Source organism: Ursus arctos, unplaced genomic scaffold (assembly GCF_023065955.2).
Source record: "Ursus arctos isolate Adak ecotype North America unplaced genomic scaffold, UrsArc2.0 scaffold_11, whole genome shotgun sequence".
In the NCBI taxonomy this organism is placed as follows: domain Eukaryota; kingdom Metazoa; phylum Chordata; class Mammalia; order Carnivora; family Ursidae; genus Ursus; species Ursus arctos.
In genome coordinates this window covers 43,700,327-43,726,639 of record NW_026622775.1, presented here as the reverse complement: position 1 = coordinate 43,726,639, position 26,313 = coordinate 43,700,327, and the positions used below count along the sequence as shown (strand labels likewise).

Sequence of the window (26,313 nt, the reverse complement as noted above, 5' to 3'; positions counted from 1 at the left end):
TAGTTTCTTCTACTACTCTTGTTTTCTTTGAAAATTTTTCTCATTTTTGAAACATTATTTAAACTTGTTAGATTTTATGCATCTCCGTAACCTAAGTTATTTTACCTAAGTTATTTTTAGAATACCATACTAATATTTATTGATTCAGCAATGATCTCTTGACTGCTTTTTAAAGCTTTATTTTTTTTGGCTAAAGTGTCTTAAATGTTTTTGGCTTGAATTCTTTAAATACAAAGTAATTACTTCTGGGCATTCGCAATAAGAATTTCTTTAAAATGACAAAAGCTTTGACTTTACTGAAGAATTTTAGATTGATAAAATGTCTCCTTGTTATACATTCTTAGCAGAAATGTCCACAAATCAAAGCAAAAATTAGCATGTTGATATAGAAAAATAAAATGATCAAAGAGTTTACTAATGAACCACACGGTCTCTTTAGATTTTGCTAAAATGCATGTGTATGTTAAGGGTCACTCTCCGAGCAGACCCATCTGAAAAGAGGCCAGATCATCTTCCAAATGGTATACAAGACCTGCCCATGAGCAGAGAAACAAAAGATTATAAGTTTAAAATGAAAACGGCTGAAAATGCTCCTTAGAAAACAATCAAATTATGCCTCATTTTTCTAAAAATTTACTTATTATTTTAATGAACTATTAACTGTTTTTTTCTAAAGTTAAACTAATCATCTTGAAATTATTTACTTTACAAGTAAAACTGCTTTTAGGTGATCTCATTTAATGTGAGTACAAACCTTTCTATACACATTAACAGGTACCATAGGACAAACTGTGAATGTGTCACTATGTGACCAATTTCTGCATAAGGTAATTACCAAAAAGACTCCAAACTGTCTGCTTCTGTTTCCAAAGAGAACTTTATTTCCATGAATAGAAATTGTCCCTACTGAAAAGCTGTCATTCTACTAAAGTGCAACTTGAAAAGAGGCAGAAGAAACACTTATTTCAGAAATTTTAAGGCATTATCTTTAAATGAAAGGTGGTCATGGTGGACTTAAAATTTTTAGCCAATAGCTCACCAAAACATGCTTTATTCAGTGTGTTACTAAATAATGTGTGTAGCTTTCAGTTATATGAAGTTATAAAATCACAAAATATCACCTAACAAGTTCCAGTTACCTTTTGCTATTTTTCCAAGTAAATTTAGATATATTTTCTTATTCTGAGTGCCCATGCATCTTTTAGTAGAACGGTTTGTCAAATTGGAAAAACAGCATCCCACAGTTTTACTTCCCTCTGATGTTTATTATAAATAGCACAATTTACACAAATTTCAGTGTAATAATATATTTTGAATAGTGAATCCTGATTAAAGTCGCTATATATTTTTGATATAAAATAGTTCAAATCCAGAAAAAATTTTAAAAAGTTATTTCTCAGTGCCAAACATACCCATGTATTCATGTCATGATATTAGGTGCTTACAGAACTGCTTTTCTATGTGACACCTCTTTGGAACGTATAAAACTATAGAATTAGCTACCTGCAGATTAGATTTTTCCATATCTAACGGCATAAACAGCAGACTGATTAAGACAGGACAAATAAAAAAGAATATATGCTGTCTTCTGAGCTTATTCCAAATGTTCAATGAAATTATCCTTGTTATAGACAGGTATAAGGGTTGTAATATCTAATTACAATTAGAACATGTAGACATGATTAAATAAAATGTTATTGAATTTCTTTTAGCTAAAGACGGGTACTTATATCCATTATAATTAATCTAAAAAATGATTACCTTGGTGAACACAGAAAAAGTATGCTATCTGCTTCAGGTAAGTAGATCATTTGACCCTTGAGACGTAAGCAGCTGATCTCAGTCCCAGTCAGTTCATCCTCACATTCTAATTTCTCTACATCCAACAATCCTTCCTTGAAAAGGCAAGACATAACCATTAACTAGTACTTTTCTCCCTACCGAACAATTCAGCAAAAAAGGACACGCATGCTTCATTTCCCACCAAACCACAAGGGAGAATAAATGCACCAAGTCGATGAAAATGGGCATTTCACAAAATGGTACCAGGTACTAAGCCAAGTGTCTACCTGGCAAACCGACACTGCAGAAAAGCAAATTGACTAGCTCCTTTGAACCCAGAAAGACAACAGCGGTACTACTGTTGGCATATTTGTTTAAAGCTTCCATGAATCGTATTTCTGATTTTCTAGTATGGCTACAACACATAATACTAAGTTCTAGCAAAGAATAAACCAAGCATCTCCACTCCCCATGCCTGCATACACAGAACAACTGGGAGTGGTTCCAAATACATAAAGTATGTGTGGGTGAGGCCTTTGCGAGGGCTGCAGGAAGGACAAGATGGGTACTCTACGACCCTTTTGCTGTACCAATCTGAAGAACGGAAACTATGAGATCTGGGTGCTACCTAAATAATCAACTGCATGAATATGTTACCACTCTTATTTTCCCACAAAAATGCCATGAAGAATAATAGACAAATAAAGGGAAAATTAAATCAGGGCTTTGGTTGAAGTTTAAAAACATTTTCTTTATCAGTTTTGAATTCTAAAATAGCACATGGTAGCTTTAGGGGGTAAAAGATGTTTGTTTTATTACATGAGACTGAGCTGTCCCGATGAGAGAGTCTCAAAATTTATCTTTGTTAATTCTGATTAGTTGATAAAAGTTCCACTGGCCCTCAGGCAAACCAAAAATCAGTAACATTGCCTTTGAAATAGGACTCCCTCTGAGGTTTTGGTTGGGATCTGTCTATGCTTTCTTCATATCATAGGATGGTAGAGTAGCTAACTTTCTCTCAGGGCCACTTCTAATTTGTAGCATCCCTTACTCACTCACATTGAAAGAAATAATATCTTGATTACCTTGCTTCTCAATACGAAAACTGTATTGATGTGTGAAAGGATCCCATGGAAACTAATGTCAATATGAGGACGAACGAGAGAGAAGACAGACAGCAGGCTGCAGCTCCCAGGCTGGAGCTATGACGTAGATGAAAAGAAAAGAACATGTGATTCAAGCTGAAATAATTCTTTTGATTTGAGATTAGATTAAGCCAGTTCAGTAAGACTTAAAAATAAAAAAAACCATAATCATTTGGTAGGGGAATTGCCTCAACTACGGACTCCTCTCTTGACCTATGTCACTCAGCAATCAAATGGGCACCATATTGTTGCATGAACGTGAAACCTAATATGGCTTCAGAGTACTCCTATTCAAATATAAGCTGATGTAAGTAAGGGAAGCATTTTCAAAGAAGAAAGAATAGAAATCTATCTTTAAAAAATGTAGTATGAGGTATTAAATGCCTGTGGCTTAACACAAAATTTAAATAGCAAAACCACCAGGAAACACTCATAGTTTATTAAGAGATGGTTAATAATAATAATAGGTAACAGTTAATAATTGTTTAGACATTGGACCAAATGTTCTTTATGCACTCTGTCAACTCATTGTAATGAAGGGAAAATAGGCAGAGAACGGTGAGGTAATGTGCTCACACTCATACAGTGAGAGAGGCTGGGCCAGCAAGAGAGCCTGCTCTATACATTACCCTGCTTCTCGATGTACGGGTTGACAACAGACCCCATCTGGGCTCATCCTCAACTTATAAGCCTCTTTAATATAAGTGGGAAGTATCTCTAAACGTGTTAGGTACAACTTCAAAAGTTAGGTGAGAGAAAAAAGTAGAAAGGATTTTTCAAATGGGTCTGAATAATACAAGACAAATGTAGACTTTCGTTATCGTTGCAACTGTTGTCCTTTGATGCTTTGTCTGCTCAACCCCATGAGAATCTACCATTTTTCTCTTTAGTGTTTGTAAAATTCCCTCCTTTTCCCTGAAAATGTCAATGATTGACTTTGAAAGCTATTCTCGGTCAGCATATATTTACTCAATGAATGATTAAATGGAAGATGCTTGTTACCAGAAAATCACCCATTTTCTCATTAAAAGAAAAAAAATTCCATATGATTTTTCCACTGTCCCTGTAAGTGACTAAAACAGAAAACTAAGTAAATAAGTAGCTCTCCTAGAGAAAGTTGCAGTATGCTCAAATATACTTCACTCACATTTCAAAAATGTATACGATATATGATGTGTTGTACATTACACGATATACAGTCAATGTGTTAAATGAATAAATGGCCATGTGTAACAATGGCGTCTTCATGGCCTTTTGTCTCAGGCCTCAAGGAAGCGTGAGGTCATTTTACCTGGGGAAGCACTCTGTATATGGCATTGCCACACTGAGTAACCACTAGGTCCCGGTCAAATATTATGTGAAAAGGAAAAGCTTTGCAGAAGGTATATGGGCTGATGCGTGATTCCTGGGTACCATTTTCTTCAAATCTATCAAGATCTTCATAAAAGTCTTCTTCTTTTGATTCTTTTTCTTCAATTAAAAATTGAGTATGATCACATTCTTCATTTCTTTGTTGAATAACCTGGATTTCAAAGGGGGAGATGGGGTTGATTGTCTGCATTTCAGTTTGGTTAAAATACCTAAATACCAAGAAGCTGGTTAGGAGAATTGCGTTTAGAGGGTTAATTAGAAAATAGGAATCTATGCAAATACTATGCATGTCTTAAATAGGAAACTATTTCTGGACATTGTCTTGTGCAATGAGAAGACTGAATCATTATTTACAATAAAATTGCAAATCTGGTATTGGTCCTTTAGTAGCCCAGACAGCCTCTTGGGTAGAATTAGGAGAAAAGCACTCCCTTGTCCTGTAGGCTCAGACCACTCAGCCAGGTACACCTGTTCAGTGAACGACCTACAAACCATACAAAGTGGCTCTATTTAATACGACAAAAAATGATATTCACAGAAGGAAATGAAATAATAGCGATACATATTTTAAAATACATGCAATGTCATGTGGCTCAGTTAAGTTAAGCACCCGACTCTTAATTTTGGCTCAAGTCATGATCTCCGGGTCATGAAATCAAGCCCATGTTGGGCTCTGAACGCATCGAGGAGTCTGCTTGAGATTCTCTCTCGCCCTCTGCCCCTCCCCCTGCACCCACTAAATAAATAAATAAAATCTTTAAAAAAATACATCCAACGTCATTTTTATCCATCAGCTGGCAATTATACAAAATACCAAATTGGGTAAGACACAGAAAAAGAGTCACCTCAAATACCACTAGTGGGAGGGGATCTTAATTAAACTTTCTGAAGGGTGGATCGATAATATACAAGTAATCCCAAAAAAGTTCTATATTCTCTGATTTAATTACAAATCTAGGAACTCATTCTAAGGAAGCAATCGTAATAGCGAGTAAACCTCTACAATTGAAAGAAATTAAATTTCTAAAATATTTGGGATGCCTGGGTCTCAGTCGGTTAAGCATCTGCCTTCAGCTCAGGTCATGATCCCAGGGTCCTGGGATGGAGCCCCGCATCAGGCTCCCTGCTCAGCGGGGAGCCTGCTTCTCCCTCTGCCTGCCACTCCCCCTGCTTGTGTGCTCTCTCGCTCTCTCTGACAAATGGATAAAGTCTTTACAAATAAATAAATAAATAATAAAAAAATAAAATATAATTCATAGGCAAATACATGATTAAGGAATAGAGAAGATTTTCTTTTTCTTTTGAGTTTAAGAAACTACAAACGACACATCCCCTTCGAAAGGGAAATACTATATCTCAACTGCAGCCAGATCCAAATGGGAAGTAGTTGGGGCAACAGTTCTTCAGTTACAGCTAAATGAAGGCAGAATGTTGCTCTTTTTCGCTTTTTCTCTTCAGGATTTCGTTGCAGCACACTCTGAGACTGCAGAACGAATCACAGCGAACATGGACGCTGTTGTATACATTCTTTCAAACACAGTTTCCTGACTACTCTCAGTGTCATACTTGTCTACTACACTGGCTAAATATTAGTATTCTTATTTATGATTTCAACATTCTGCCCCATTAAGGTTGATTTCTCTAAAGTTTCATAAACAAAATAAAATTCTATCTTAAAATTCAAGCCTAATTTTGATGTTCTGCTCTGATTCCATTTTAGCTGCTGGAACTGAATTATATGCAACCCTAAATTTAATAATTAATTCCTCAATTCTGCTCTTTTGCTTTGATTAAATTGTTGAAACGAACTGCTCATTGATCATATTTTTAACCTTTCCTTGGTATATTACTTCTTGACATGGTATAACATTCCTTAAGTAGTTAAATTGTCGAGTAGCTCCGGACCTGTTAAGCTTACAGATTCCATGTAAGAATACTTCGGGAAATTAAAACAGTGCCTTTGACAAAAATTAAACATACAGAACTAACTAAAAATGAAAATATTTCAGAATTCTGTGCTGGAGTACTTGAATTAATAAAGGCCACAAGGCAACCTAAATACTGTATAAAGTAAGCCATGTAATTAAGTAAAAGCTTGAATTTTATAGAGTGCGCTAATGGCTGTCAACCTTCCATAATAAATACTCTAATAACCATAACAACTGCAGGATCCAAGTGTGCCCTAATTTGTGTCTCTTTCCTGAAGTGTGTGCTTGTCTCTTGCTCATCTTGCCTAAACAAAAGACAAAACCAAGAGTAGACGACGTAGTGTGCGTAAAGCCCCTGATGAAGGCTCACTTAGTATAGATGAAGTGCTAGTTTGGTGTCGGGATCAAAGATAAGAAATGAAAGGCTTCTAATATTTTGACTAAATTCCAGTGGGATTCCTGATCATGGATCAGTTTTGGTTCTTTGCCCAAGGTTTTAATTTCACTTTTATATGTCTCTGGATTTGATAATGTCAAGTTACATAGAGTCCCACTCTCTGGTTGTAGAAAAACCAAGGCTGCACCTGGGAATCACCAACAAGGGGCCCCATGAAGTGTCGACACCAACTCCTGAAAGAAAGAAAACCACAAAGCCTAACGTGACACCACTAGCTGCACTATATGGGACACTTTCTCAATATCATCAATTTAAATGCTACAATTTTGATTTGGTAGGATACTGTACTTAATGTTTGGGCTTCACGTATGCGCTAGAACATAACACCGACATCTAGGAAATACCCATAAAGGAAAAAAGCTGAAATAGTATATTCCTCTCCCTAACTTTCTCAAACTTAGGGCAACTGAAAAGGGGCTCTAGAGGCTGAACGTGCTGGGCCCACAAAAAGTAGTTGACTACGAGAGACCGTGCGGGTCAGAAAGAGTCAAACGCCGGTCTCTTTACTGCACAGCGCCAAGAGCGTGTAATATCAACAGCAACACACCTTTTAAAGTATAAGGCCCGGCTTCTTTCACCTCGTAATCTAATTCTTTTTTTTAAAAAAAGAACAAAAGTTTTAGATCACAAAATGAGAGATTCCAACTATATTTCAGGGACAGACAAAAAAAAATCTACAAAGAAATAGTGAACAGCAAAACAATATCTAATTTTATATTCTCTTAGAATTAGACTATCCACATGATGGGTTTTCTGTATGCTGAAGGCTACAGCTTAGCCAGTCACAGGTCCTTCTGCTGCCCAGCTGGTGTGTGCTCACAGGAGATGCAAACTAAGTTTCGTGTGGCCTTAAGCAATGTATAATTGGAAAGAGATATCTGCTGCCACAAGGAAAAAATATCCTGTAGAATGACTCTCAAGGCCAAATATAGACTATTGCTGGTGCAGCACTGTTACGGCTCAAGTGCGCCTCCGATGAGGTCCACTGGCAGTGATAACTAAAGGTAAATTCACGGAGCATCACGTTTAATATTCTCTAAGTCAGATGCAGTCAGAAGAGCCTCCGTCACTGACCATTACCTTCATGTCTATTTCGGTGCCATGTATCTGTTGAGCTACTGTTTTGATGATTCCGATGACAATATCCTGAAGTCCTTCTCTCTCTGAGTAGTAGTGCAGGATGAGTCCTTTGCCCTTTTCTGCATCGGTGCACCTGAAGGAAGGCGCGCGCATACCTGGGTAGATAGTAGCAAGGTGGTCGTGCAGGGCATCAAGGTTCTGCAACAAAGAGGAGATGGGATGAATAAATGATGTCTCCACAGCGGCAGCTGACACTGAGAAAGCAAGATAAGGAAACAGGGCTCGGATCTGAGGTTAGTTGGCAGAATGAGTAAGGCAACGTTCACACAGCACAACCTTCCCCTGTGCCCCGAGACAACTGTAAGGTAGGAGCCATCGAGAGCTTAAAGCTAAAGTAGTATGATGAAAACAACCGTCTGAGGCTATTAACAGTTAATACACTTTAAAGAAGGATAAGTAAGTGGTATGTAAGAAGAACGACCGAAGCAAGAAAAACATAGTTATGGGCTAAAGCAAAGATACGCATATTTACAGGAGTTTGGGGAAGTTGTGTATGCATGTTATGATACACACTATGGATGCCCAAAGTGATCACATACTACCGTCTCTTTACACTACAATCCTAAAAAGTATTAACGCAAAAAATTGTATCCATGATAAGCATATGAAACATAAGCATATTATTTTGAAGTTGTGTATGCATGTTATGATACACACTATGGATGCCCAAAGTGATCACATATTACCGTCTCTTTACACTACAATCCTAAAAAGTATTAATGCAAAAAATTGTATCCGTGATAAGCATATGAAACATAAGCATATTATTTTAAGAGGTAATATTTTAGAATTAAAAACATAAAGTAGCAGGATTGTTTCATATTCATTAGTAGCCCCCAATCAAGACACAGCGTCACAGCTGACCTGTGAAATAATTATCTTTTGGAACGGAATCTTGGAAAACTAATACTGTAACCAAGAAATATTTTCTGTACTTGTAGATCTGCTATAAACATAGAACATACCAAACTCCCCAGAATCCTGTATTACTCACTGATACACAAAACTTATTTATATAAAGATCACCAGGAGAAATGGTGCGAACTATATGTTTTATTTGGTCCAACATGGTCTTTCAAATAACAGTTCACAATGTGTTAGCGTGTGTGTGGTACACATATGTGGTAGGATACACACAGCACAGCACGGTATGAGAATTTAGAGTGAGGTAGCTTTAGAATTAAGCAGACTTTGATTTAAAACATGACATTGTCCTCAGCCCTAGAATAGCAGGGAACAGAACTGTCAACACCCGAATGAGCAAGGAAACAATTATCCCGTAGACATAGTCCTGCTGGCACCTTCACTATAGTCTAGTGAAACCTTAATGGACTTTGACCTAAAAAATACAGAGTAAATTTGTGTTGTTTTAGGCACTTACATTTGTGGTAATTTGTTGCGGTAGCAATAAAAACTAATAAATAAACAAATAGTTATCTATCAGTAACTGGTCATTATTACTGAAAACAAATGGGTAAAATAAAATAGTTTCAGAATCCATAAACATAACAGAATGCATCAAAAAATAAGGTGCTGGAGAGAGGCCAAAACTAAGCTACGGTTCTAGTTCCAGATATCTCAAAGAAGCCAATTTAGGGAAACAGAAGTATCCAGTAAGATATTAAGAAGCACGTACAAGGTGGCTCCATGGGTGCCCAAATTCGAGAAGTACTCCACCAGGGCACCGATGGCACTGTGGTTTAGTTTTCCGTCCCCTCCATTCAAAGACTCATTCATTCTATAGTCACTCCATATGCGCTACGTATTATGAACTGTATGAGGTACAGGCCGGGGCAAGGTAGAGAGTCAGATACAAATCTGCATGACATGGACCTTGACTTTAAGCAGCTCATGGTTCATTTCACAAACAAATATGCACAGTGGCTTTTGATAAATATTGGGGCCAGTAGCTCAGACTGAAAGAATGGGGTTCAAAGATTTCAAAGTGAAGAGAAGCCCTCAGCGAGGTTATGAAAGGTGGACATTCTGATTCAGATAATAGTTTCAACAGTCTTCTCAACTGGGTGAATCTGGTTTCTTTTTCAATTGCCTTCATGCCTAGTGATTTTTGTTTTCTTCCTGAAAATTACACCTGTTATAATCCAATCAGGCCAGCTCTTAACAAAAATTTCAGTTTGTCCTGATTGCCTCTAGAGGTTGCTATTGCCATATCAAAGGAATCCAATATGGCAGACACTAAGTATTGGACAGTTTCTAGAAACTGCAAGCCACTGAAGGGCTTAAAACTATTTTACTTCGTTGAGTTGTAGGAAGTTTTTCCTCTAAGTTTTCCTCATGAAAATTCTTCCCTGGAAAGAGAAGACGTGAAGACTGTTCTTTCATAACTCTTCCAGATCCCTTCTACTACCACCGGTGTTGCAAAAAAAATGTGAGAGAAAATCTGGTGAGAAGAAAAATCACGAAAAAAGTTTGATACTTATTTCCATTTCTCACAAAGTAAAACTGAGCTTGTCACTGCATCTGGGAAATGTCCTAATGTAATCAGGCCCGGGGACTATGCTGTGGCTGATTCCAAAGAAAAAAGAAATTGAGTCGCACAATAATTTGAAATATGTCTCTTGATTTCTTTACATTTTTCCTCTACAAAATGTTCAAATATATCACAAGTCAATATGCCAACATCACTTCATACTCACCTACTTTCATCTCGTGTCATACTGTACCATTAGCACATTTCTATATGCAACGAAACAGATGGCCTGAGACAGTACCAACTGGCACCATTTACATTAGCAGTACCATCGACGCCGACGAAGGCCAGAGATGGGCCGGGATAGACCACGCCCACGTTGCCACGAGTCACACAAAGGCAGACACTGCACCTTACATGTGGACCCATTTTAATTTATATAAAAATACTGATAATACTAAGGTATTAAAATTGTTAATAAAATATTGCTTAAAGTGATCACTGCAAAGCAAGTGGAATACCGAAACACACCAAGTCAGAGTGTTCATTTTGAAGTTTTTGTGGTAACCCACTCTCCGGAGGTTTACTGTTTTAAATGAATCTGCTATTAATTAAATGACAAGTAAAGCACTTTCCTGGAGCATAAAAGATTTAACACCACTTAATCTAAGATTGATTTTCTTTAGATAGTATCTAACATACAAAATACTCTTGGGATTTCTCTAGTTACAGCTTTCCTTATTTGGTTTTAGTCTCTCAAAATTCAAGTGATGACCACAGCTGCCTATTATGAGAAATGGACTTCGTGATTAAAAACTAAATTGATTTCATTTGAGTACATTTCTATTGCTAAAAATGAGCCTTCTCCATAGACTGTACTTGTTTGCTGCAACTTGAAACACCACAAAAAAGGTTCTCAAAAAAGCTAAGGGAAAACTCTGTCCACCTTTTATAACAGGATCTATATAAAGCCAATTATTCATCCACATGACGGTAGCAATGTATTCTGGAGAACAAGAGTTTCATATTAAAACTGGTATTCTGGGGTGCCTGGGTGGCACAGCGGTTAAGCGTCTGCCTTCGGCTCAGGGCGTGATCCCAGCGTTATAGGATCGAGCCCCACATCAGGCTCCTCCGCTATAAGCCTGCTTCTTCCTCTCCCACTCCCCCTGCTTGTGTTCCCTCTCTCACTGGCTGTCTCTCTCTGTTGAATAAATAAATAAAATCTTTAAAAAAAAAACTGGTATTCTGTTTTATTTCTAAATATACCATGGGAATAGGTATACAAAAAAGGACCTGAATGGCCAGTTACAAAGTATCCATACATAAAAGACATAAAAAAATGTAAACACATATATTCCAGCACACTAGATTCCCAGCAAACAATAAAGCAAAGCTTACGTATGCTCTGACTTCATTCTTCTTCGCTTTATAAAGTCAGAAAACAAGAAAGGGATAGAAAGCAGGTCCACTTATCTATTTTCTCTCAAGATGCCAAAAAGCGTAGTCGGGTTTTCATTTCACTTATGTTCTGATATCATTGTACTGCTTTTGCTACAAGCAGAATGAATGTACTTTTTCTACTCAGGAGTTCTGCTAATCCATAAACCCAATTCATCCTGTCACCTAGCATTTATTATTTATAGAAGAAAAGTGAGTGCCGGCGTCCTAGGAAACTGTGCCGGCGTTCTGGGTTTCGTGCAATCCACAGATTTCGGAAACAAATGAGAATTTATTATTCCTTTGAGAACTACTTTGAAGTTTCGTATTTTCAAAGATCTTGGAATGGTTCAAAATAAATGCAAGTTGTCTCTGTACTATGCACAGTAAAAACAAGTTCATACATAATTTTAGAGGCCAAGTTTCCGGGAATTAACTACCTCATTTCCCTGCTTCCTCGGCATCTACTGAAAAATCTCCAAACGATCCACTTGTTAGGTGGGTGGAGTAAGCCCTCGCCGTGAAAGTTTTAAGAGAGATTTTTCCGTCTCCAAGTAGCCTTATCCTAGTGAATAGGGAGAAGGGAGTTGCCTGTGTTATTGGAGAACAGGACTGAAGTTTAGACAGGGAAGAAAGCTTAAAAATCAGTCATTTCAAACCTCTCTTTTTTAAGGAAGATGAGATAAAGCATTTCCTTTCTTTTTACTTCTTATCCTTCTGGAGAACATAACCAACGCCAGCATTTGCGTATAAACGGCATGTAATTTGAAACATATTTTGTCAAGTTTCATAAGAAATAAGTCGTTTGAGTATTTGAACATCAAAAAATGAAACAAGCAGGACCTAAATAAAGGGGGAAAACCCAACCCATAGAACAGGAAACACCAAGGTTGGGGTGTGACTAGCATGAGATCAGAACAAGTAAGAAGTTAATGCTTTCATGATACTCCTCCTGCCTTTTCCTCTTGGAGCTACTTTATGGGAAATAGCCTCCCGACTGAAAAGATACAGAGAATCTTTTTAAGAAGAAATAATGTAAGGCCCTATTTAAAAAGAAATTTTATCGGCGTCACTAAAATTGTTTCACTGGTAATAGTGTTAAAACTGCATATAATTATCATTACCATCCTCTCAAGAAAAATATGTGAATTAAAGAAAAAAAGGCAAATAGTCACAGAATTTCCTGCGTAAAACATTTCACTTGTTACACAGCTTTTAAATTCATGTTTAAGAAAACATCCCATTTATACACTGCAATTGACAATATTTTGTAAAATTGTAAAAACTGATGTCAGTTATTCAAAGAGAAAACAGTCTTACAATTCTAAAATACTCATCTTCCATTATTAAGTCCTTACTTGTCCATTTTAAAATTGCAGGTTATAGAAATTGGCATTCTGGATGTTGAGAGGAACAGGTCCTTTTGAACTTCAAAAGTTAAAAATAAAATGAATGGTGCATTTTTGTCTAAGAAATATTATAAATAATTTAGGGAAGTATTAGAATTTCACAGCTGTTCAGGAAAACCCTCCTATTTCCCAAAATAACACTTCACACAAACATTTAAGAAGTTTAGATCCGTCATTAATCCCAAACTGCTCCTGCTGGGCTGGCCAAATCACTGTGGTGCTTTAAAAGCCAAAACCTCGAGTCAACCTGAATTTGAAGAAAATCCCATTGCAGACCACACAGAGGAGCTGGTAAAGCAACATTCACAGATGTGAACAGAATGAATGAAACTGCCACCATACCCAAATTAGTGGAAGGAACCAGTGTTTCCAGCAAACGGTAACAGAATATTTGCTGAATATTCAACTGAGATTCCGATGCATATTTAAGCAGGCTCATAATTTAAATCCTGACTAATGTCTAAGATTGCACATTGATCATTTAGTTTTCATTAGTCAACCTGGCAGCTTTTCATGCTCATTTAAATTTCATTTTTACCTCTGTAAAAGTATTGGGAGGTAAAGAATATATGGTGTAATAGTAACATAACACCACTGAGAATGAATTGGTAGCCCCCCTGTACATTGACTTGGGTTTCATTCCCTGAGGCTGTATATCATTCTTATCTTATTAAACATGGCCGGCTCAAAACTCTTGACTCCTCCGTAATCATGTGTGTAAGTGACGCGTACGTACTAACACAGACATAAAAAATGAAGAAAACAATACACCGAGTGCTGTTCCAATTATGCATTACTGCCTGTCAAAGCACCCCAAACTTATCGGCTTAAAACAATAAGATATTATTATCCCTAGTGGTTCTGTGAATTTTTTGGACTCGGGAAATCCTTCAGTTGGAGCAGATGAAGCTGGGGGTGGTGTCATCATAATGCTCTACCAGGCTGTTTTTCTAGGACAGATCACCCAAAAGTCTGGTAGTAGTTGCTGGCCCTTTGCTGGGAGTTCAGCAAGCACTGCTGAGAGCCTACACATGACCTCCCCACGCGGCTGGGCTTCTTACTTCATGACGCTGGGTTCCTGGAGTGAGCATCCCAGGAGCAACTACTCCAAGACACTCGGGTGGAAGCTTCAAGACTTCTTGTGAACAAGCCTAGGCAGGATCAAAATGTTACTTCTGCCATGTTCTATTGGTCAAATAATCACTAAAGCCAACCCAGATTCAAGGGAAGGCAAATTATACCTCCGGATGGGAGCCCCAAAATCATATTTCAGGGGAGTATGTAATATGGGAGATATTAATGCAGTGACTTTTGGAAAACACAATCAGCAATAATGCAAATAGGACAGTGGAAGTAAGATGAGCATGGATCATGGCGGAAATACTGTCAAATTGGACTTTCCTTACTAGTTTTTCCTTACTATTTTTTTTTAAATGAAGGTTTCAAATCCTACATATTTTCTGCACTATTTTAATCAGTACACAGAAGCTTCAAATAGAAATTTACTATAGTAGCAGCATGAAACTGCACATTTTATTCCTAATTTACAATTAAGAAAATGGCAGAATAGAAGAAAAATTCTTGCTGAAACATGGTCTTATCTGTAAAACAATGTATCCAAGTAAAATGTATAAAATGCAAAAATGAAAATCAAAATGTCTTCCTGTTTTTATCGCTTTCGATAAATCATGTTTCCATTTACTAAACCAGCTAAACGATAATAATAAATTCCAAGGTTTATCTAGGGTTTTTTTTGTTTTGTTTTGTTTTTTCCTTAGAGAGCGAGAGAGAGAGAGCAGAGTGGGGAGGATAAGGGAGAGGAAAGCGAGAATCTTAAGCAGGCTCGACAGCTAGTGCAGAGCCCGATGAGGGGCTTCATCTCATGATGGTGAGATCATGACCTGAGCCAAAATCAGGAGTCAGATGCTCAACCGAATGGGCCATCCTGGTGCCCCAAGAACCATTCTTAATAATGTATCCAACTGAGAAGCTGAGAAAAGACAACTTCTAAGGAAGTCCTCCTCGGAACCATGATGAGTGGTCACAGCTGCCCAGCCTAAGGCATAGTCAAATGGTTTCCCAGGTTATAATTCCAGCAGCTGTTTTATTGTTGCCTGGGAACTCCAAATGGAGATATTAGAATGATCATTTTAAAAGTTTCTAGATACAAATAATGTAACTTGTAAATTAATTAATAGACAGTAATTTGCCACGTCTACACAAGGTGGAAATTGGTCTACTGTGTGTCTATTATTATATAGGTCTCAGACGCTAATTCATCTCTAAATAAATTTACATAGTCTCATCAAAAGAATAATAAAATAAGTTTTGTTATCTTTAATAAAAGAATTGATCTTGAGCTGTTGGTGTATTTGCTTCCTCTTTTTGTACAAACAACAAATCTTCATTCTTCAATCTTCAAAAACTATATTTATTCATTCCCAGATACAGATTGCATCTGTAGAGATATCATCATTAAGAGATTATACATGGTTTCTGGCTCCATGAAGTTTACATTCCAGCCCAGCAAACAGGAAGTGATAATAGAGTGTGAGAAATCCGAGGGCTGGGGAAGTAGAGTGTACTGTGAAAACATGGGAAATGCCAATAACCCTGACTCAGAAAGGGCAGAGACTGGAGAGAGGAGTGGTGTCCTACTGGAAGAAATAATTTGACCAACGGGATGAACAGGAATTATTTAGGTGAAAGTAGCAGTAACAGTGTTAAAGACAAAGGGAAGAGCAGGTGCAAAGCTCAGAGGATAGAGAGAACAAGATAAAAACAAAGGTTCTGAAAGAAGTTCTGTTTGGCCGGGCTGTGGGAGAGGAAGAGGTAAGATGGATAGGGGATGTAAGTAGTTTCAATCATTTTGACTACTTTCTACCTTTTCCAGTGAGTAACTGGGAATTATCGAAGGGTTTAAGCAAGAAAACGATATAACGAGATATATCTGCATTTCAGAAAAAAACAGTAGAGTTATAGAATGGAGAAGAGATTGGAAGAGGCTTAAAGGGAGGCTGGAAAACCATCCAATCTCTAAAGAATGATAGCTCCCACAAAAGTGTAGAGGAAATGAAGAAAAGTGGTAGAATCCTCAAAATACAGTAATTAGGAAATAGACTCTACAGCTTTGACAATTAATTAAAATCAGGGGGTGAAAAAGGAAAGTTTTTAAACTCTCTTTAAAATGAGACCCAGTTTATCTTACTCTTTAGTGAAGGATTGAAGTCTACGAAAAATAATGTTTTATTAATTTATATAATGAAAAATATAAATTTTTATATGGGAATGAAGATCTTAAGATAATTTATGAAAATCAGTTGGTTTATTTTGTAATCACTTATACAGGAAAAAATATTCATTTAATTTCTATATAAATAGGCTAATCATAAGACAAATACCATTCAATTTGCTGGTAAAATATACAATTTGAAAAACGAGGAAAAAAGAATTAGATTAAAAAAAACCAATATTGATGAAAACACCACAGTATTCTAACTTTCTAGTTTCTTCGTTATTCACACTCATACTGAAAGAAAAGTAAAATCATATGTAATTTAAAGATGTATTAACTAAAGTTGCATATTGACTTTGAGGAAAAAGGACTTAGGGCTACTTAAAGTAATGTTGTCCAATGGAAACAGAAGGCAATAAAAGCCACTAGAGCAAGGCGCAAATACTAGGCACGTAAGAAATGTTTAAGTTTCTAGTAGCTGTGGTTAAAAAGAGAAACAGGTGAAATTAATGTTCATGATTTATTTTTATAGAACTCAATGTAACCAAAATATTATCTCAACATGTAATTTGCTTAAAATATTTATCAGCAATTTTGTGTTCTTTTTGTGCTGCCTTTGAAATCTGTTCTGTATTTTACCCATAGTACATCACATTTCAAATACTTAGTAGCCACACGTGGCTAGTGGCTATCCTGGTGGATGGTGCAGCTCTAGACCCTAGGGAGACCCACCAAGAGGCTGCTTGCTCTCTTACTGTGCCTTTACAAATTTAGCAGATGGTCACAGCGAGGAAAGGTTAAAAAAATTTTTTGTAAAATCGTGTGGATAGTTGTTTTGTTATGTAGATGTGGCCATTGAGAACAAAAGTTAAAGACAGAGGAACTGCAAATTGCAAGTTTGCCGATAAGGTGACAGGAGTCAACAAGAGTATTAAAAAACAGAATATGTATTCAAAAATCCAAAATCCCAATAAACTTTAAATATCAAACTTTAATCCCTTTGAAATAACTCATTTAAATACAGCCTGTAAAGCTTAATTTAAAAATCTCCTGGCAGCTACTTCATTTGGAATTGGCAACTTTTTTTTTTTTTTTTTTTTTGACACCAGTAGTTCCATAAACCCATGGCAGGGCACTGCAAACCAGTTTCCATTTTGATTTAATGCTGTTTTAAGTTTATAAGAAAAATGTCACTATGTAAACAACAGACATTTTGATTAAACACTACAGTTCTTATTTTGGCTGTTAAATCAATAATGCAGCTGGATTGAACGTAGTTTACATTCCCTCAAAACTGGGCTTCAGTTCAGCTAGTATTGCGCTGACATCATTTTCCAGCAAGATCTGGCCGCCTTCAGCAGCTGGTTTAGAAATAATCCTTTACAAACAACCACATAATTTTCAACCTTAACACATTTCAAGAAGAGGGTCTTACAAAGGCCTGTGCTTAAAATAGGTCAGTCAATCCAAAAATAGTCTACCATCTAATGTGTAATTTACTAGTAAAAACCTAAAGCTAATTTAAACAAGCATAGAAGACAAAGGTCTTTGGGGACATTCTTTCTTTCGTTCACCTGAAACTGACTTTGAGAGTGCTCTCCTATTTTCTTTTCTACAGTAGCTTAATTAATATGTAACTGGGAGCAATGCTTCTCAAATTTGTTTTGGTGGCGAACACACCTGAAAGCCACCGTGCTTTCTCCTAAACTTGGAGCCCATGGAGAACGTCACCGATACTGATGTACTATTGAATTACACTATACAAACGAAGAATACCTTAAAAGAGAAAATAAGACCACATCATATATCTAAAATAAAACCACAACTCCTAGCACATATAAACCATTAAAAATGGGGCAGTTGAACAGATCACAATAGGGCCATGTTGAGATTTTCAGAGAACGTGAATTTACACCTTGAATATTGCAGGTCGGCAACCAAAAGTTAAAGAAAAAAATATAACATACAAATGCTAAAATGTATTCAAGACCACCCAATAACCATTATTTTATTTGAGTTAGAAGAAGTCACTGTGATTTCATTTCAGCAGCAAGACACGAGCTGGCTGAGCAAAAGTCTTCTGGAGCCTCGGTTTAAGAATCACGAACTCAGAACCTTTAACTATGGACTTCAAATTGCTTACCTGTAGAAATTCTCTGACATTAGATCCCAGGACACGCAAGATTGTATCATAACCAGACTCTTGACAAAAGACAAAAAACATCTTTCCGAACATTTGGAGGATTTCCCCAGCATTGAGATCTATTTATAGGTTTGGGAGAACAACAACAATAAAACATATTACAGCTAGAATATTGTAAATGGGAAGAATGAAAAGAGGTGCATAATTAAAAACTAAAATATCCTCAATTTTTGTGCAAGTAGTCATCGATCACAAGAAAAAATTCTGGCCTGAACAATACAATGAAATCTATGAAGACAAAACATTGACATGTCAGTAGCGTAGATATGTACCTACGTGCAAAACAATCAGTTTCTCAGCTAGCACAACAAACTACTTAATTTTGAACTTTTTTAAACCTATATTTAATGTATTAGCTGATTTTTTTTCTGAAAAACACAGAAAAAAAATTATCAAGAATGCACATGACAGTATTCTGGTGAAAAATGGTTTTTGTCATGTAAATATGCATACTTAGTAAGTTGGTTACGTATAATCTGTACCCCAATATCCTACTTTTTTTCTTAATGTTCAATAATTAATATTTCCTAAAATCTTTAGGAAATATTTTTTTCCTGTATATCAATTTTAATTGCCATCTCTTTAATTTAGGGACACAACAATTTATTTAATCAATCCACTCTTATCAAAAATGTAGACTTTTTCAATTTTGATAATACAAGTTATTCCAAAATGAAAATATACATGAATCTTAATGCAAATAGATCTAATAATTCCTTTAGGAAAAATTCCTAAGGAAAAATGTTTGTACATATTTTTAAAGGCTTTGACTAATGATGCAAAATTATTCTCTACAATGTTGTCTTAATTTACCATCAGATTAACAATGTGTGCAATTTCCTCTTTGACTCTAGTTCTGACTACACTAGATGCTTAATTTTTAAAAATTACCAATGTATGTTTTGGTGGCGAACACACCTGAAAACCACCGTGCTTTCAAATTTCATATGTTTCAGTTTTGATTACTAATGAGGTTGAATATTTTCATTATTAACAATCTATCATACTTTCTTTGTAATTCCTTGTTATTCATTGTTTTCGTTTTTGTAATCCATTGTATTCTGCAATAAATATTTGCTCTTCTAGTTATCAGTGGCAAAGCTAAAAAGCATCTTCCTATTCTATCCAAACAATAGCCTTGATGTAAATTAAGCACATGAGAATAACTTTGAGAACAGCTCATTATTCCATGAAGCAGTTTTAGAACTTTGCCTCCTTTGCTTGAGCTTTCCCTGATGTAGATCTCAGTTTCTTGTTTCTTTTACCAATAGTTAATGGAATACGAGATTGCAAGAGAGATTTGGGGACAATATTTTCTGCATACTACACTTCTGTAATTACTGTGTTGCTGACAACATAACTGAAGTTATTATTACATTCCAATAATTGTTTTCCACCCCAACACATGGTTTTCTGTGAGGGGATGCAGAGAGCTCCTCCACTCTCTAAAGAGCTTGTAAATGAAAACTAGGACTCTGGAAAGCCTGAGCCTTCCCTCCACCATTGTGCAGTGTACAACCCACGTAACTCTACAACAGGATCTTGGTTCATGTATTCCTTTGGGCTTCTATGTGTAACTTAGCCAAAGAAGGAAAGTCACATTCAACTTACTGAGGACTTTGCTTGCAGCAGCAACCAAGTCGTAAGTTTTAGAATCATCGTATATTATTCTGACAAGAAATTGTCCTTCTTCATCTAACTGGGCTTCTTTTCTGGAAAACAAAAACAAGAGACAGGGGGCAAATGTTGAAATAAAAGAATAGCTACTATAGCTAAAACTATTGTATAAACAGTGGTTTTACACCTGAAATGAGATGTTTTCGGCAAATTTGTTTAAATTGATGCCATGTGCCTAAAAGTCTAATGATTAAGAAGAAATCATTTCACATTCCCCTCCCCAAATTAAAATGACATATTTAAGCACAGTTTAGCAAGACTAGCATTTATATAGTACTCTAATGCCCGATACAATGCCTGATATTACCTATAATCAAGAAATAACTTTTGGTTTAACAAATAGTCAGCAAATATTGGTTGAGTACCTATATGTGCCAGGCATGGTTCCAGGCATTAGGTATTGAGCCTTTAGCAAGATAAACAAAAAAAACCTGACCTCTTGCGACATATGCGTTCTAGGAGGGGAGACAGACCAGGCATAAAACTAATAAGTAACATATAATGGTAAGTAGTTTGAAGACAAATAAAGACAGGTAGTGGGGTAGGAAGCTTGAGTACAAAAGCCAAGAAGCCTCCCTGAGATACTGGCCATTGAGTAGAGTCTGAAGGAAGCGCTGCGAGTGAGCCATGAGCAATGTGGGGAAGAGGGCCTGGGCATTGGAGGACCAGCAGAGGCCAGCTCAAATAGCGGTGGGGGCAGAGTAGCTGTAAGGGAATGGGTCAGAGTGGTAACAAGGGGCCTGGGTGGACATTGGGGTGACTGTGGTGTTTACTTCAAAGAGATGGATGGTTTTCGCCTTTGTGACATGAGCAGCAAGAGGAACTGACTTAGGTTAAAGGAATCCATCCTGTTGTTGCATTGAGACTGGACCAGAAGGGTGTAGGACAGAGCAAGGAGACCAGTGGGGAGACTACTGCCAACACTCAGGTGAGAAAGGCTGGTAACTTGATTCAGAGTGGAAGCAGTGCAAAGAGGGAGAAGTTGTCCAAACCGAATATCTTCTGAAGGCAAATTCAACATGATTTGCTGATGGGTTGGATACAGGGTGTGAGAGAAGGACAGCACACACACAGATGACACTGAGGGTTTGGCGTGAGCAACTGGAAGGATGTTGTCACCAATGGCTGAACTGGGAAAGGCTGTTGGAAGTGGAGTGGAGCAGGAGTGGGTTAGACCAAGGGTGCCTGGGTGACTCAGTTGGGTAAGCGTTCAACTCTTGATTTCAACTCAGGTCTTGATCTCAGGGTCATGAGTTCAAGCCCCACGTTCAAGCTCCATGCTTGGCATGGAGCCTACTTAAAAATAAAAGAGTTATGTTTTAAATATACTAGGTTTGAGGTGCCAAGTGGACTGATAAAATCTCCTAACATATCCTTAGTTAACTAAATACAGTAGCTCAAAATATATATACAGTATTCATGAAAGGAAGTTATACTTACCATTTTTCGTAGCTGTCATGATCATATAAATATATTTATCTTGGTAAGATTTGGATTATTTTTCTCAAACAAGTGTCCGAAGGAGAAATCTATTATTCAAAATATTGCCAGCTGTAGAAGAGAACTGACAAGTTCGCAGATATCTTTTCCAGTGTTAAATTCACAAAAATAGGTGGAGCTTGGAAATCTCTCAATCCGATTCATCTAAATCCCCGCAGGCTGCCAGGAGAATGCAAGACCAAGCAGCCACTATCATCAGGTGAACTTGCAACACGGTAGCTTGAATAGAACTTATGAAATGCTGCCGGGGCAGGCCAGGTCCCTCTCTCTCTCAGAAGCTGTGTTTCGCAGCTGCTGTCTGTGGCTAGAATACCAGCATCTGCTCAAGGGATAAACTCCAAATGGTGGCATGTGTTAGGTCCGGGGGGATGGAGATATTCTTAAAAAGTACCCTGTGTTCTTAAGAACATACCGTTTATTTGCCTGCAGTTGTGTATAACATTGCATGGGGAAAAAAAAGAGGGTGATTATGGTAGGCCCCGAGCTCTGAATTTCAGAGCCCAGAATGTACCAGCTGAATGAACTTGGACAACTCACACAAAGCACGTGAGCATTTAATCCCCACTTTTTTTTTTAAAGATTTTATTTTATTTATTTGACAGAGACAGCCAGCAAAAGAGGGAACACAATCAGGGGGAGTGGGAGAGGAAGAAGCAGGCTCCCAGTGGAGGGGCCTGATGTGGGGCTCGATCTCAGAACGCTGGGATCACGCCCTGAGCCGAAGGCAGATACTTAACGACTGAGCCACCCAGCTGCCCCTAAACCCCCACTTTTTAAAAACAAGAGCAATAATATAACCCAGTTACCACATTGTTAAGAGACTCAGTGTGCGAAAGTATGTTCTAAGCTGTTGAGAGTGTATGTGTGTCTATATATATATATTACTAATGACCATAGTGCTTCCCATGGCTACGTATTCAAAAAATTAAAGAGCTGTAGAGAAGATGTGCCAGTCTTCCTTTTGTGGTACATACACAGCTATGAAAGGACGGGAACACACGTTCCAAACCTCAAGTCTTTTTAATACCAGAGGTCAGTGAAACAGCCCCAAATTATGAAGACATAATGTACAAACACTGACTTACCTCTTGATAAATGCTATTATGTGTCTTACACATTCTAATTTCTAATTGTGTAAAAACATAAAATATAGGCAGGGAAACCTTTCGAAGAATCCTCCACTATCCCAAAAACCAGTGCTAATATATTTGAGTTGTGCATGCTTGAATATACTTGTATGCATGACTCACTCCAGATAGATACTGCCTTAAAATCTCCTTTTTTAACTTAGTACTTGGTGGATATCTCTTCATGTGAATAAATACATTTCTGTACTTTGCCTAAAATTGCATTGTATAGACATATTGAAGTTTTAATAAACATTTAGATTGCTTTGATTTTTTTCAAATATAAACAATGTTGTGATGAGTATCTTAGTAGCTAATAATTGTACTTCTATGTAAAAATGGAATACATTTTTAGAAATGGGATTGCTGATTTGAAGGATATGGATAACCTAATTTTTCTCATTTTGCCAACTAACATTTTATTACAAAATAGCATTGGTCAACATATTAGGATTTTGAAGCCTCTAATTTAGGGTATTCCAATAAAATAGATACATTTTAATTAACTATATAAAAAAGTATAAATTACTTTATGTTCTCACTGTGCCCTATTCTCTTTCTTCCCACTGGGATAAGTCAGATGACATAAATTTCTATAATAAACTCAGTTCCTCAGAAACACTCACCAATCCGTAACAATAGTTAAATGAATGAGGTACAAACCGAATATTCAATCCCTCTCCATAAACTAGAAGAATGGCCATTTCCCTAGAAATCCCCTAACCATGAGTCAATGCATTCCTTTTTTCCCTTCTCTTGTTTTAATAAAATAAGCTCCCTTATCTTTTAAGCTTTACTTCCTGAAATGATCAGCCCAACATGCTCCCTGGAGGGAGGCTGAAATATAAATTAAACAGTAGTACATGGAAGGATTTCATCTTCTTTGAAAAATGTCACACTAAATTCTAATGAATTACTTAAAATACTTAGGATTCCTTATTTACATTTATCTTGGAAATCTTTTGGAATTTTGACTGACCCTTTAATTACTCTCCCCCGACCTCACCCCAGCAAGGGGTATTTTGCCACAAATATTTGAGCACCTGTTATGCCCCAGGCACTTTTCTAAGTACTTTTAATATATCAGGGAAGGAAATAAAGATCCCTGCTCTCAAAGAGCTTACATTTTAACTGGTAGAAACAATGAGCAATAAATATATACTCAAATTTTATAACCTATCATGAGGTGATGAATGTTACAAAATAAAGTAGATGAAGATAAAGGGATAAGAATAGGGACATAGGAAGAAGGGGAAGGATGCAATATCAAATATAGTGATTATAAGAGGCTTCCTTGGAAAAATTAATTTCCCAGCAAGATTTTTGGAGGTACAATTGATCTCCACGACCTGATCTTTCTGGAGTCATTTTCCTTTCTCCCGTAAGTCATTCTTCATCTTTTTCCCTCTTCAGGGGAAAGGAGAATTTAGAGTGCGAAAGGAGTAGTATGCAAAAGAATTAATTTCAGGCAATATGGTCAAGGAAGGTCCTAGAAATACTTTCTCAATGTGTCTCAATTCTCAATACTACTGTTCTAACTTCTGGACAAATTTATATTTGTTCAGGCTTTATGCTGTCAAATGGTTTAGCCTCCAGAAGGTACAGAGCTATGATAATAACCATCTCTCAGATACATCTTAAAGATATACCTGTCACTATTTTTTGAGGGAAGCGTCAATGGGCCCCCTTCTGACATTACACTCTTCCCTTGCTCCTCTTGGAGATGTTTTTTTCTCACTAGCTACTTAAAACCACAGAGGGTGACCAGCAAAGAAAAGCTGGGGAGTAAGCTAATATTCAGATTACATAAATGATTTTTATAATTCAGCTAATATTAGCTCACCTCATAATGCTCCATAAGTTTCCAGCTCTTTTCTTAAAAGCAAACATAAAGGATGTGTCAAATATACAGACGGAACATTTCTAACAATATTTAAGGTTTATCTTCTTGGCAGTTTCTTTTGTGCTTAAATTATCCAAATTCAGCCAACGACACTAACCAAATTTTCTAGACTCACACATCTTTCAGGATATATTTTCTGAGCATTAACTTTGTTTAAATTGTTGCATACGCCAAGCAAGTATGTAATTCCCTATTATTTAAATTATATTTAGTTTATGTGTGAGAAAAGCCACAGGTTGCTATGGGAAACAGTTTTAAATTTTCTCAAAAATGAAAGATTTTGGACATACTTTTTTTTTCCAGTAACTTTCAGATACAGCAAATATCATATGAAACCAGAAGTAAACTGGATTAAAATATATTCAATAGTGTTCATCTATCAAAATGGCAACCAGAGCTATTATCATCCTATATCCAAGTTCGCGTTATTATATCCTGCTGTTTCTTAGTATTTTAAATATCTCTTGGATAACCCCAAAAGAATACAGTCTTCCCCTCTTTCCAAACAGTATCACTTCCAGTAGTTTGTGTTATCTTTATCTATATACTCAATAACTGTATTTGGGCTAAGCATTACATTTTTCTACTTGGTGCATTATTCAATAAAAGAAGTCAGCAGATGGTAAGACATATTGAAAGATTTATTTTTAAAGTGGCTTAAATGAGGTTGGATGAAGTGGAGGGAAAAAGGCACTTTCTTTGGTTAACAAGTAAACCTAGATAGAGTGAAACCCATCTGGTTTCATCTGTATCATAAGTCATAGTGTTTTCTCACACAGAATGCAGAAGCAGCAGCTAAGCTACTTTCCTACGGGCTTGCACTAACCTCGGGCAGGTTCACCTCTCAGTGTTTCAGTTTCTTCATCTGTAAAATAGAGGAACAGCAGTGCTTACCTGGAGTCCTGTTGGTTGGCAGAATAAGTCTACATAAAGGGCTTAGAATAGTGTTTCCCACCCACTTACTGCCCAATACAGCCAACTGTCAATATTCTAGTTGTTGAAGAAGGGGAAGGAGGAGGGGCAAGAGGAAGAAGACAAAATGGCAAGTGGAGGAAGAGAAGGAAAAGAATGACAATCAAATATTGGGAGTTTTTATTCAGCATCCAAAGAGTCCAACTACAGATGCTCTTATTTTTTTGATTTGATGGTAATTTCTCTTAATTCACACAGCCAAGAATTCATAAATGCTATCTCCCCTAAGGACTTAAAAATAAAGACCAAGCTCTCACTTGGAGATGGAATAAGAAATCATCATATTCCTTGTATTTGTAGCCACAGTAAGTGTTTAAAAATTAAGTAGGTGTACATGAAAAATTTTCCGAGTAGCAATTTCCTACTTAACTTTTAATGATGGCTATTTGCTGAAATTTAAATTGATCATTTATTTACACTCATTACTTTTCCCCAAGAGTACTACGTATTTTTACTGTGGTGTTCTGTGGTTTTGGCTTTTGCCTTTGCTTTTTTAATCATTGGCATCTAACCCAAGTGCTCGAACAGAACACGTGCTCCATAAATGTATGAATGTTTTAAAAGAAGCAAATGTATTAATTAAACCCATTTCC

At 36.7% G+C, this 26,313-nt stretch overlaps 1 protein-coding gene across 3 annotated transcripts in view; it reads right to left on the bottom strand.

Moving 5' to 3' along the window:
• GUCY1B1 (guanylate cyclase 1 soluble subunit beta 1) overlaps nucleotides 1-26,313 on the bottom strand; it is a 45,829-nt gene that overhangs the window by 8,490 nt on the left and 11,026 nt on the right. Inside the window, exons 1-7 of one of the 3 annotated variants that reach the window (XM_044384388.3) lie at nucleotides 25,575-25,593; nucleotides 20,153-20,253; nucleotides 18,482-18,600; nucleotides 7,764-7,961; nucleotides 4,219-4,449; nucleotides 2,868-2,984; nucleotides 1,762-1,895 (exon numbers count right to left, since the gene is read on the bottom strand). In XM_044384388.3, the coding sequence (XP_044240323.2) occupies nucleotides 1,762-1,895; nucleotides 2,868-2,984; nucleotides 4,219-4,449; nucleotides 7,764-7,961; nucleotides 18,482-18,574 (773 nt within the window). In that variant the 5' untranslated portion in view covers nucleotides 18,575-18,600; nucleotides 20,153-20,253; nucleotides 25,575-25,593. Of the gene's footprint in view, nucleotides 1-1,761; nucleotides 1,896-2,867; nucleotides 2,985-4,218; nucleotides 4,450-7,763; nucleotides 7,962-18,481; nucleotides 18,601-20,152; nucleotides 20,254-21,658; nucleotides 21,867-25,574; nucleotides 25,594-26,313 lie in introns of those variants that run through there. The other 2 variants (XM_048212276.2, XM_026499536.4) reach the window with 2 other exon arrangements.